Source organism: Nannospalax galili, unplaced genomic scaffold, assembly GCF_000622305.1.
Source record: "Nannospalax galili isolate Female #2095 unplaced genomic scaffold, S.galili_v1.0 scaffold18, whole genome shotgun sequence".
NCBI lineage: Eukaryota > Metazoa > Chordata > Mammalia > Rodentia > Spalacidae > Nannospalax > Nannospalax galili.
Window position 1 is genome coordinate 9,230,541 of NW_008346548.1, and position 13,809 is coordinate 9,244,349.

Consider the following 13,809-nt stretch of genomic DNA (forward strand, 5'->3'; position numbering starts at 1 on the left):
TATATATATAATATATATATACAGATAAGACCCCAAGCTTCCCAAGCTTGCCAATGCCATGGTCCTTGTGAGTGCCTGGTAGGACTTCAACTCCATTCTCTTCTGTTGGCCTGGCATGCCCAGCTGAAATGCTTCTCTTTGGGATCTTGGGCTCTATGGCCAGAGCAGGTATTTACCTAAAAATTCTACATCTTGGAATAATGGCTTCACTATAGATCTTGGTGAATTAATTTCATCCATCCTGCCTCTCAGAAAGCACTCTCTTGATTTAGATAAGCAGGAAGTAGCATTCTCGAAAGATAAACATAGGCTCATTGTGTAGCCCTCACCATGAGCTGAGTCTCATATTTTAGATTGCCAGGCGTGCCCCAGTGAACTCCCAGGTCAGGTATTTAGTTATTTACTGTTCCTTCGTAAATAGATCTAGATTTAGACTGACTGTTTTCACCTCTATTCTGTTTCCAGCGAACTTCAGTGAGCCTGAAATCCTGCAGGTTTCTAATTCAACAGGAAATTCTGGCATAAATTTGACCTGCTCATCTACACAAGGTTATCCAAAACCTATGAAGATGTATTTTTGGCTAAAGACTCAGAATTCAACTACTGAGTATGATAGTGTCATGCAGATATCTCAAGACAATGTCACAGAGCTGTACACTGTTTCTATTAGCTTGTCTTTACCATTCCTGGATGGTGTGAACAATGCAACCATCTTCTGTGTCCTGAAAACTCAGCCAATGAAGATACTGATTTTCTCCCAACCCCTCCCTATAGGTAAGGCTGCTTCCCAAGGTGACTTATTTCGCTAGGTGCTATATACAAATGCTTCAGCCTGGTCATCCAATGTCCCTCTCCTGCTTGCTAGGAAACCTTCCAGCAGATCGTTAGAAAGGATTCAAATAGGTTTCTGCTGCATAAGCGTGATGCAAATTCCAGGAGTCTATGAACCTGGGTTGCACTTGCAATATGGTCTTAGTCCTGAACCTGACCTTGTCTTTGGAGCTACCCTTTGATGGAGGACGATGTTTTAATCAGAAAACGCAAGATACTTCCTGGCAAGAAGTCTTCAATTGAATAAAGCACATCCATGCAAACACATACCTAGGCAGTTTGCCCATGTGCTGCCTAGAATACTTATCATGCATATGGAATCATTCTAGACATTGTTGGTTATAGGGCTGAAAACTCAAAGGTATAAGATACCTTCTTGAGGCTCTTCCAGTAAATCAGAACTCCATGATGTGCACATACATGAAACTGAATTTTTAGAAGATTGAATTCAAATCTAAATTATATTCCATGGAACAAGGGACTAAATTTAAAACAAATTGATAGTTTTATGAGTATTCAGAGGCAGGCAAAATCTTTGGAAGTGAGGTAAGTCTTCCTAAAAGCCTTGGGATCTTATCATACCATAAAAGAGATTTTTGGACTTAGTATGGTGAAAAGAGGGACAGAATTCTTAATGGAAGATTCAAAATTGCCTAGCTTTTCTGCACAGAAAAATCCCGAGATAGCATATGTGCTCAACAGGTAAGAGGACCAGAGCAAACCAGCTGTGCTTAATGAAGAGCGGGAAGTGTGTCCAAGACAGAGTCAGGTTGACATACTCACAGCATGTTCTTGATGTCCTGCAAGAGTCATCACTGAGAGAAGGAGTTGAAACTCACTGATGGTACTTATTAGTATGAACCTGGTATTTTAAAGACCCAGCTTTGCCCCACAGAGAACTAACCTATGTTTGTGCCTTCCTCCTACAATGAAGGCACCCTGAATCCACATGACCCCCACCACTGCTTGTTCCAAGCCCCATTCCATCCTCCTAGCCAGCTGCCTTCTGCTCACTGTGGCCTCTTCTTCAGCTTTCACCCTATGTTTTGCACCTTCTGTTAGCATCCATCCGTCCTGTTGTGCATTCTCCTGGTGCCTCCCTCAGATTTAATTTGACCTACGGACATGCTCCTAGGACCATCCCTGGAGCTAGTCTCTATAAGCACAAGCCAGTTTAACAGCTGAGCCCAGCCTCTCTTCTGTACTGATTTTCTTCCACTTATGCCTGAGAGTGGCCACAGAGTGTCTAGTAAAAGATGAGGCCATCCAGCCTATTCACTGCAGTATCTCTTAGCCAGACAGAAGCCACTCTAAACTGTACCAGAAGCTCAGCACCTTCATCACCATAAATGCTCCTTCTCCCCTCTACAAATGAGCAGGGGCTGACCACCTCTACACCCTTATCATGGTACCTCTCTGCTTCTCACCTGCTGCCAGGTACCACCCTCTTCAGAAACGGTTCAGCTCTAGATGCTTCAGGAAGACAGGCTTGCATCTGTGTCTCAATGCTAGACACTGAGGTTGGGAGCCATTTTGAGGGTCAAAAACCAGAAGTTTCCATACTAAAAGCATTCCCCTTTACTGAAAATGTCAAATAGGCTAAACCGAGACAAATGGGGACATAGTCAAAAGGTACTGAATATGATTCAGTTCATGCAAACAACTTTTCTTGCTGCTCCAGGAACAGAGAACATGTCTACTATCTAGACTAATAGGAGATTAACTGATCCACTTTTTCCTATAATTTGGGGTGAGTGAGAACTGTTCATACAAATGTCTAAAAAGTGACCGCTCAATTTTCTATCACAGAACCTGTTTTTCAGCTTCTTAGACATTTGGGAGTGCCTACATAAGGATGGAATTACTCTCCAGAAATCTGATTCCATAGGGAATGGAGAAATATCAGAAGTTTTCTGATAGATGAGGCATGTTGAAAGTCAAACTGAGGAAGCGTGAGGTTACCTCAGTAGAAATAGCAATGAGGTAGAGGTGCGTGAGGAGGCTGTTGCATTGCCCAAGTGAGAGATGGTCCAGAAACTGACTTAGAGATGGTGGTGACTGGAGGAATGTATCCAGAGGACTTCAGGCTGTTACTGTTCAACTTTCTATTGCTGATTTCAGGCTCCCCTGGCCCTAGAATCCCAGGGAGATGATGTCAAATAAAAGCATCAGCACATATAAACCTTTCATAAATGAGTTTCTTACTGATTGAAAACTTGTGGTCATTTCTAGCTCCTGGAGGCCCCCTACCTGTCCCGGAGGAAAATCGATCCTGGATTGTACCTGCAGTTATTATATTCGTCTTTATACTTATGACAGGGTTCATGTTAACAATATGCAAGAGGAAGAAGAAGAAGCCTGGCCTCTCTTATGAAGGTGATGAGTAAGTCTCTGTCCTGTCTGAAGATTGCCACTAAAATTTGTTTTTAATGAATATACAAGGTTAAGGAGGTAGCTCAGAGGTACTTTATGGTTGCCTAACATGTGCAAGGCCCTGGATTCAATCCCCAGTACCACAAAAACAATTTTCAATGAGAAATATAAACAGTGAGTTCTATTATGACATACATGTACATGTATGCCATATGATTTTCTCACACTCTTATCCCCCCCATACCCCTCTTTCTCTCTGATAGTCCCCCTTCTACTTTCATGAGATAGACAGACACACAGACAGACAGACAGAGATTCCATATATTTGATATTTTTCTTTTTGAGTCTGACTTATTTTGCTTAGGAAGGTGAGCTCTACTATCTATTTCCTTGAAAATGGCATAATTTTGTTCCTATTTATGGTTTAATAAAGTTCTATTATACACATACACATACATACATACACACACACATAGATTTATATGTTTGTTCTTTTTACTCATTCATTGGTTGATGGACATCTAGACCAGTTCCATATTTTGGTTATTGTGAATAGTTGCATAATAAATATGGAAGTATGGATATGCCTATTTGGAATTTTTTGGTTATATAGCCAGGAGTAGTATAGCTGTGTCCTATGGTAGTGCCATTTTTAAGTGGAACCTCTATACCGATTTCTATAGTGGCCACTCTAAGCCTTCTTTTTCCTTGCATACTTGCCAGAATTTATTGTCTTTTGTTTTCCTGATGATATCCATTCCTGACTGGGGGGGGGCATGAAATCTATATGTGGTTTTGATTTGCATTTCCTTAAAGATTAAGGATGTTGAAAGAGAGAGAAAGAGAGAGAGAGAGAGAGAGTATTTATTGGCCATTTGTACTTCTTTTGAGAACTTCTGTTCATTTATTAATTGGATGATTTGGGAATTTCCTTACTGTTAGCTTTTAAATTTTTTTCATTTATTCTTTGAAAATTTCATATATGTATACAATATACCCACTCCTTACTCCCCCACTCAAACTCCCCCAGGATTCCCCTCATATCTCCCTCCCAAATCATGTCCTCCTTTTATTACTTATCTATCTATCTATCTATCTATCTATCTATCTATCTATCTATCTATCTATCTATCTATCTATCTATCTATCTATCTATCTATCTATCTATCTATCATCTATCTATCATCATCTATCTATCATCTATCTACCTATGTATCCATATCTATCCATCCCAATGAGTCCAATTAGTGCTGCCCATATGCATGTAGGTGTAGGGTCATCCACTGGGGGCATGGACAACCTTCCAGTGGCCACACTCCTAAAGAAAGTGATTCTTCCTCCCCAGCAGGCACCAATTGCCATTAGCTTCTCAGCTAAAGATGGGGCCCTGGGAGCCCCTATCCAATCATGCTGGAATTTTTAACTGGTTTGATCTTGTGCAGATCTTGTGTGGTAACCACAGCTACGTGAGTTCATGTGTGCAACAACCATGTTTACTGTACCAGTGAACAGCATTTCACAGCACTCCTCCCTATCATCCAGCTCTTACATTCTTTCTGCCCCCTCTTCCTCAGCGTTCCCTGAGCCTGAGGGAAGGGGTTGATATAGGCATAACATCTATTGCTGAGAACTCAGTCACTTATTCGTAGCATTTTGTGTATTTTTAAGCACTATTCACTGCAATAAGAAACTTCTCTGACCAAAATTGGGAGCAGCACAAATCTATGGATATAAACACAAATATTTAGAAAAAAATTGGAAACATGACCATTTAAGAAAACAACATCACTAGCTTCTCCCCTAACTTCTATGACTTCTCTAACCATGTTTTGTAAACCGTGTTCACTGTACCAGGCATGAATTCTCTCTTGTGGAGCAGGCCTCAAATCTAATCAAGAGAGCAATGGGTTACCCCATAAACAGTCTTGACACTATTGCACCAATGGACACATTTTACCTAACAATTTGATATTGTAACATGCTGGGTCCCAGCTCTAGACAAGACTGTTGATGCCTTTTCTCCCCCATCAGTCTGCATAGCACATTCCAGGACTTTGAAAGCTGGTCAGAGTTTCCTGATCAGTTCAAGATCTATTTTTCTGTGTCCTGCAACCAAAGTGTGTGGTGTCTTCAGCAATACTGGCTTACCATCTAGTTGTGGAGGGCAACCAAGAGCAGTGGCAATAGCCTGTATTATTTTGGATACAAAAAGGCCTCTGAGGCCTCTCTGACCAATAATGTGTAGGGAGGTAACCCGTACCTGGAGTCACAGGCAGTTGTGAACTGTTTGATGTGGGTGCTGGAAACTTTAAAAAATATTTTATTATTTTTTTATGTGTATGAATGTATTGCCTGCATGTATGTGAGTGCACCCATGTTGTGCAATGCCATAGAGGTCAGAAGAGGGCTTCAGATTCCCCTGGAACTGGAGTTAAGGACGGTTCATAGCCACCATGTGGGTGCTGGGAATCAAACCCGGGTCCTCTGCAAGAGCAGTCAGTGCTCTTAACCGCTAAGCCATCTCTCCAGCCCCTGGAAACTGAACTTCATCTCCAGGCTTACACCTTCTTCTTGTCTCCACAGACACCTAGGCACACATGGCATATACATACACAGACACATAGACAGACACACACACATGAATAAAAACAGACAAATTGCAAGGTGAAGTGGACTCCTAACTTTTTCCTCCAGCAGTTTCAGGGTATCAGGTCTTATGTTGAAGTCCTTCATCCATTTGGAGGTCAATTGAGTTTTATGCAAGGTAAGGCTCTAGTTTCATTTTTCTACATGTTGAAGTCCAGATTACACAGTACCATTTGTTGAAGATGCTGACTTTTCTCCAATGTATATTTTTGGCATCTTTGTCAAAGATCAGATTACTGTGGTTACATGGAGCTATATTTGAGTCTTCTCTGCTAGTCTATTGATCTATGTATCTGTTTCTGTACCAGCACCATGTTTTTGTTGTTGTTTTTTTGTTGTTTTTTTGTTTGTTTGTTTTTTACTATCTAGCTCTGTAGCATAATTTGAAATCTGGAATGGTGAAGGATTGCTTTGGCTATCCTTGATTGTACCTCCATATAATTTTTAATTTTTTTTCTATGTTTGTGATGAAAGCTCCTGTTTTGTTTTGTTTTGTTTTTTTTTAAATTGGGATTGCATTGGGATTGCTTTTGGTAGGATGATGATTTTGACAGCATTAATCCTGCCAGTCTAAGAGCATGGTAGAGCTTTCCATCTTCTGGTATTCTTCAGGTTCTTCATTGTCTTAAAGTTTCACGTAGAAGCTTTTCTTTCTTTCTTTGGTAGCTTTACTCCCAGGAAGTTTATTTTTTGTAGTTATTGTGAATGGGATTGTTTCGTTAATTTCTTTTTCAGTATGTATGTCATTGGTATATAAGAAGGCTACTGATTTTTGTGTGTTAATTTTGTATCCTGCCACTTTGCTGAAAGTATTTATCAGCTCTAAAAGGTTTTTGGTAGAGTCTTTAGGGTCACTTATGTTTAGAATTCTATCATTATATTATATCATATCATCTTCAAAACCTAGGAATGTTTTGACTTCCAATATTAGCCCTTTCATTTCCTTCTCGTGCCCTGCTGCTCTAGCTAAGACTTCAGCACTATATCAAACAGAAATGGAGAGAGTGGTGGTCCTTGTCTTGTTCCTTATCTTAGTGGGAATGCTTTGAGCTTCTCCATTTAGCATGTTGTTGGTTATAGGTTTATTGTACATAGACTTTATTATGTGGAGCTAGGCTCCCTGTATACCTAGTTTCTCCAGGACTTTTATCATGAAGGGATGTTGGAGTCAATCAAAGGCCTTTTGGCATCTAATGAGATGATCATGTTATACCTGTCTTTGAGTCTATTAATGTGATAGATAATATTTATGGATTTACGTGTTGAACTGTCCCTGCATCTCTAGAATGAAACTAACTTGGTTGTGACAAATGGTCTTTTTGATAAATTCTTGAACTTGTATTGCAAGTATTTTATTGAGAAATTTTCATCTATGTCATCAAGGAGATTAGTCTGTAATTTTGTTTTGTTGTTTCTTTATCTGGTTTTTGTATCAGATAAATTAATACTGGCCTCGTAAAAAGTTTGGAAGCCTTCCTACCTTTTCTATTTTATGGAATAATTTAAGTAGTATTAGTGTTAATTTTCTTTGAAGTTCTGATAGAATTCTGCAGTGAGTCTATCTGTGTTTTTTTGTTGGTTTGGTTTGGTTTTCTTAAGTTGGGAGACTTTTTATTAGTGCTTCAATATTATTGCTGCTCTGTTTAAATTATGTATTTCATCTTAGTTTAATTTAAATATGTTTTGTGTACATATAAATTCATCTTCTTTTTAGATTTTTCAACTTAGTGAAATAGAGATTTTTAACATGTTTCTTTTGATTTTCTGAATTTTATTGGTATTTGTTGTAATGTCTACCTTTTCATTTCTAATTTTATTAATTTGTGCCTTCTCTCTATTTTGGTTAATTTGTCTATCTTTTCAAAGAATCAGCTTTTCATTTCATTGATTCTTTGCCATTATTTTTATATATAGGCACTTAGTGCTATACATTTTCTTTTTAAGACTTCCTTCATTATGTCCCATAGATTTGGATATGTTGTGTTTCTATTTTCATTCAATTCTAAGACTCTTTAAACTTCTATCTTTATTTCTTCCTTGGCCAAATTATTATTCAGTATTTTATTGTTTAGCCTCCATGGGTTTGTGTATTTTCTGTAGTTTCTATTGTTGTTAATATGTAGCTATATTATATTGTGGTCAGATAGAATACAGGATGTTATTTAAATTTTTCTATATTTGTTGAGATTTGCTTTGTGTTCTAGTATGTGATTAATTTTAGAGGAAGTTATATGGGATGCTGAGAATAATATGTATTCCTTAGTATTTGGGTGGAATAGCCTAGAGATGTTTATTAGGTCCATTTGATTTATAATATTATTTAGTGCTAATATTTCTGTTTAGTTTATTTCTGAATGATTCAGCTATTGGTGAGAGTGAGGTATTGAAATCACCAACTATAACTGTGTTGGGAATAATCTGTGGTTTTAGATCCAGTCATATGTCTTTAATGAAATTGGGTGCACCTGTGTTTGGTGTATAGATGTTTAGAATTGTATGAAATGTCCTCTTGGTAGATTATTCCTTTAATGAGTATGAAGTGACCTTATCTCCTCTGACTAGATTTGGATTGATACCTATTTTGTCAAATATTACTGTAGCTACAACTGCTTCTCTTAGTTCTATTTGTTTGAAATACTTTTTTCTTTAAATATTTTCTTTATTATTTTTATTTTATGTACATGAGTGTATTGCCTGCATGTGTCTAAGTGTATCCATGTCATGCAATGCCCACAGAGGTTAGAAGAGGGCGTTGGATTCCCCTGGAACGGGAGTTATAGACGTTGTTAGCCTCCATGTGGATGCTGGGAAGTGAACTCGGGTCCTCTACAAGAGCAGTCAGTGCTCTTAACAGCTGAGTCATCTCTACAGCCCCCAAAATACTTTTTTCTATCCTGTCTTTGATGATGAGATATGTTTCTTGGAAGCAGTAAAAAGATGGATCATTCTAACCTGCGTCTTTTTATTGAGGAATTGAGACCATTAATATTAAGTATTATTATTGAAAAATGTGTGTTGATTCCTGTCATTGTGTTGATTTTGTAATGTTTTCTTAGACCCGTTTTGATGAACTGTTATGGAACTGTTATTTATTCTCTGTGACCTCTTGGGTATGTTTATCCTTATCTTCAGACTGAATCATCCCTTCCAGTATCCTCTGTAGAGCTGGCTTAGTGGTCATAAGTTCTTTTATTCTGTTTTTATTGTGGAAATTTAAAATTTCTCCTTCAATTTTAATATGACAATTTTAATTTGCTGGGTATAATAGTCTGAGTTGGCAGTTGTGATCTTTCAGGACTTGGAACACGTCTTTCTAGGCTCTTCTGGCTTTAAAAGTAGATAATCAGGTGTTATTCTGGTGAGTCTGTGTTTAGAAGTGACTTGATCTTTCTCTCTTGTACCTTTAAAATACCCTTTCTTTATTCTGTGATTGTAATGTTCTAACTATAGCATGTCATGTGGAGTTTCTTTTCTGGTCATGTCTATTTTGTGTTCTATTGGCCTCTTTTACCTGGATGGGCATCTCTTCCTCTAGGTTTGGAAATTTTTCGTCTTTGAGTTTATTGAAATTATCGTTATGTCTTTGGTGTGCTATTCTTCTCCTTTTATGCCCTAAATCCAAAGACTAGGTGTTTCATAGTGCCCCAGAGTTCTACCATGTTCCATTTACATATTTTAAAATTTATTATTGATCTTTACTGAGTAATCCAATTTCCCTACCTTGTCTTCCAGCCCCAATTCTGTTTTCTACATGATCCATTCTATCAGTGAGGCTTTTCAATGAGGTTCTTATTTGGCTTTTTGAGTATTTCTTTTCATTTCCAGCACCATTTTAGTTTTTTTTTTTCTTCAGTAAGTCTCTTTATTGAATTCCATTATCATAGTTTGCATTTGCTTCCATATTTCATTCAGCTCTTTGCTTTTGCTCTTCTGGAATCTATTCATGTGTTCTTTGAGTTGTCTGAACATTATTATAATCATTTTTTGAAATTCTTTGTCTGGAAGTTCTGTCCAGCCATTTTCATTAGGAACCAGAACATTATTATGGGATTAGTGATTTGTGTATGAGACATGCTGTGTTGGGTTTCGTGTTGTTTTCTTTCTGTGTCAGAGCTTTCACATCTGGAGCAGTTTGTTAGTTGAGTCTTTCTTTCTTGCCTCCTTTTTTATTCAAGTAGCCTTTCTTCTTTCAGTGGAGGGATTTACAATGTTCAGGAGAAGACTAAGTCTTAGTAAGTTTGAGATGCGGTTTTCTTCTATGGGACTGGTGCAAGACATTCCCTGGCAGCATAGATGAACCTAAGCAGAAGAACCTAGGGTCCCCTACTTGGTGCAGGACACCATGCATGCAGGCTTGGATCCTATAGAAAACAACAAGAGTTCTGTGTATTTTAGATATCAGTCCCCTGTTATATGTTCAGCTGGCAAAGATTTCCTCCCATTGAGTAGACTAGCTCTTGTCAGTTGTTTGCTTTGCTCTTCAGAAGTCTTTTACTTTCAGGTAATTTCATTTGTCAATTCATGCAATTATTTCCCGAGTTGTTAGAATTCTTTTTAAAATGTCTTTGCTTGTACCTTATCTTGGAATATTTACCCTATATTTCCCTCTAGAAGTTTCAGAAATTACTGTCTTCATTAAGGTGTTTAACCCGTTTTAAATTGATTTTTTTAGAAGATGAAAAAAGAGAGATGTAGCTTCAGACATCTATGTGTATATATCCACTTTTCCAAGCACCATTTATTGTCTTTTCTCCAATGTATTTTTTGGCACGTTCATAAAAACTCAGGTGTCCATTAATTATTCCATGCAAGATTAGTTTCTGAGTTGTCTACTCTACCCCATTGGTCTAGGTGTCTAATTTTTGTGCCACAACCTTGTTGTTTCTGTTGGTATGGCACAGTAGCATAATTTGAAACCAGACATTGTGATGTCACCAGCATTATTCTTTCTGTTCTGGTTTGTTATGGTTATTTGGGGTTGGTTTTTCTTCCATATGAATTTTGGGATTGTTTATTCTATTTCTGTGAAGCATGTTATTGAAATTTTGATGAGATTGAATTGAATCTGTATAGTACTTTTAGTAATTTTGCCTTTTTTCACAATATTAATTCTGCCTGACCATGAGCATGGAAAGTTTTCCTCTTAGTGTCTTCATTTTCTTTTCTTCCTTCAGCCCTGCAAAGCTGTCATTTGAGATATCCTTCACTTTCTGAGCTTGATTTATCCCTAATTAATTTTTTTTGAAGCTACTGCCAATAGGATTTTTTTCCTTATTTTTTTTCTTGGTAAATTCATTACTGATATATAAAAAGCTACTTTTTTGTATATTGAATCCATATCTTGCTACTTTGCTGAAAGTATCAGATTTAAGATTCTGACTGTGGAGTCTTCAAGATTTTTTAGTATAAGGTCATATCATCTGCAAATAGGGATTTGACTTCTTCCCCTCCTTTTTTGTATCTCTTCCATTTCTTTTTCTTGCCTTATTGCTTTGACTTAGAATTTAAGCACTATGTTAGATAAGAATGGAGAGAGTGATCATCCTTGACTTGTTTCTGGTTTTAAAGGAAATGCTTTCCATTTTTCCGTATTTACTATAGGATTGCCTATAGGTTTGCTGTATGTAGCCTTTGTTGTGTTAAGGTTTGCTCCTTTTGTTTTTAGTTTCTTCAGAGATTTTCATCAAAAAGATGTTTACTGCTGTCAGAGATCGTCCCATAGCTCTTAAGATGATCATATGACTTCTATACAGGATTCTATTTGTCCTAGCTTGCTTTTGTTGCTGTGATAAAGCATTCTGACCAAAACCGACTTGGGGAGGAAAGAATTTCTTTGGTTACACTTCCATGTCATAGTTCATCACTGAAGAAAGTCAGGGCAGGAACTCAAGCAGGAACCTGGAGGCAGGAACTGAAGCAGACACCATGGAAGAATGTTGCTCAATGGCTTGCTTCCCTGGTTTGCTCAGCTCCTTTTTTTATACAGCTCAGGTCCACCTGCCCAGGGATGAGACCACTCACAGTGACCTAGTTCCTCTTGCATTAATTAGAAATCAAGAAAATGCCCCCACCAACATGCCCACAGGCCAAATTGATGGAGGAAATTCCTTAATTGAGGTTTCCTCTTCGTGATTCTTGCTTTTGTCAAGTTGACAAGAAAACAAATCAACACACTATTTATATATTATTTGAAAATGCAGAGCAATCCTTTATTTCCTGGAATGATACCAACTTAATCATGGTGTTTGATCTTTCTAATATTTAATTTAGTTCATAAGTGTATTTTTGAGAATTTTTGCACCTATTTTCACCAGGAAAATTCATCTATAGTTTTCTTTTTTGTTGTTTTTAAATTTTTTAATAGTTTTCTTTTTTGTTGTGTCCTTATTTAGTTTTAGTGTCAAGGTAATACTAGATTCATAGGATAAGTTTGGTAGTGTTCCTTCCCTTTCTATTTTATGGAACAGTTTGAGAAACATTAGTGCTAATTCTTTTTTAAACATTTGGCTAGACTGAATTTGGCAGAGAATCTATATAGTTCTGGGATTTGTTGCTCTTGTTATTGTTGGAAAACTCTTATTAGAGTTTAAGTCTTATTGCTCATTAGAGATCTATTTAAGTTATTTAAATGTTCTTGACTTATTTTTGATAAATAATATATGTCTAGGGAATTTATCAGTTTCTTCCAGTTTTCCCAGTTTTTTTGGAAGTGTTTTTAAAGATATTTCCTAAAAGCTCTCTGGATTTCATTGGTGCATGTGGCCCCTTTTGCAAATCTATTATTACTGCTGTTTGTCTTCTCTCTTTTGGTTATTTGGCTAAGAGTTTGATAATCTTGTCTATCTTTTCAAAGAAACAACTCTTAGTTTCATTGACTCTTTTATTGTTCTTTTAAACTCCACTTTATTAGTTTCTGCCATGATCTTTATTATTTCTTTCTGACTACTGATTTGGGGTTTGGTGTATTTTTATTTTTGTTTTTTTCTTTTTTTAATTTTATACATGACTAAATTTTTTTTCATTACAGCAGCATTGACATATTCAATAAAAATTTCCCAATTTCCAGAGCTAAGATGCATGTCTTTCAAAATTGGCTGTAAATTTTTAGGTTTAGAGTTGAATTATTACAGTTATACAATATTGTACTCAGTATAAACCCTATAAGACATAACATTAAATGAGCTGAAGTCGTGATGATGGTAGTTATTTCATGCAGAAGGGACTGCTGTACAGCATCATCTTATTAAAAAGACTACTCATTTATCAGGATCTCGTTCTAGGATCCACATATGAGGGAGAACATATGTCGCTTTTTTTTCTAAGTCTGTGTTACTTCACTTATTATAACAGTCTCTAGTTCCATCCATTTACCTGCAAATTTCATGATTTCACCTTTCTTTATTGCTGAGTAAAACTCCATCGTATAAATGAACCACATTTTCATTATCCACTCATCAGTTGAGGGACATTGTTGCTTCCATCTCTTAGCTATTGTGAAAAGGACAGCAACAAACATGGATGTACAAGTGTCTCTGCAATATGATGAGTTCTTTGGGTATATGCCAAGAAGTGGTATAACTGGGTCAAATGGTAGGTTCATTTGTAGTTTTTTTTTTTAAGAGTTCTCCACAATGCTTTTCCATAGGGGTTGAACAAGTTTGTAGCCCCACCAGCAATGGATGAGAGTTCCCCTTTCCACACATCCTCTCCAACACTTGGTACCATTTGTTCTCTTGATCTTAGCTAGTCTGGGGTAAGATGAAATCTTAAAGTGATTTTAATTTGTATTTCCCTAATTATTAGTGATGTTGAACATCTTTTAAGATGCTTCATAGCTATCTTTACTTCTTCTCTTGAGAATGCTCTGTTCAGCTCCTTAGCCCATCTTCTAATTGGGTTACTTCTTGTCTTGATTCTCTGTTTTTTGAGTTTGTTATATATTCTGGATATCAAATCTCT

General features: G+C 37.0%; 1 protein-coding gene across 2 annotated transcripts in view; it reads left to right on the plus strand.

Moving 5' to 3' along the window:
* Positions 1-13,809, plus strand: part of Cd86 (CD86 molecule) — an 85,106-nt gene that overhangs the window by 54,684 nt on the left and 16,613 nt on the right. Inside the window, exons 4-5 of one of the 2 annotated variants that reach the window (XM_008842931.3) lie at positions 466-774; positions 3,064-3,214. In XM_008842931.3, coding sequence (XP_008841153.2) covers positions 466-774; positions 3,064-3,214 — 460 coding nt within the window. The remainder of the gene's footprint in view (positions 1-465; positions 775-3,063; positions 3,215-13,809) is intronic. The other variant, XM_029568248.1, reaches the window with a different exon arrangement.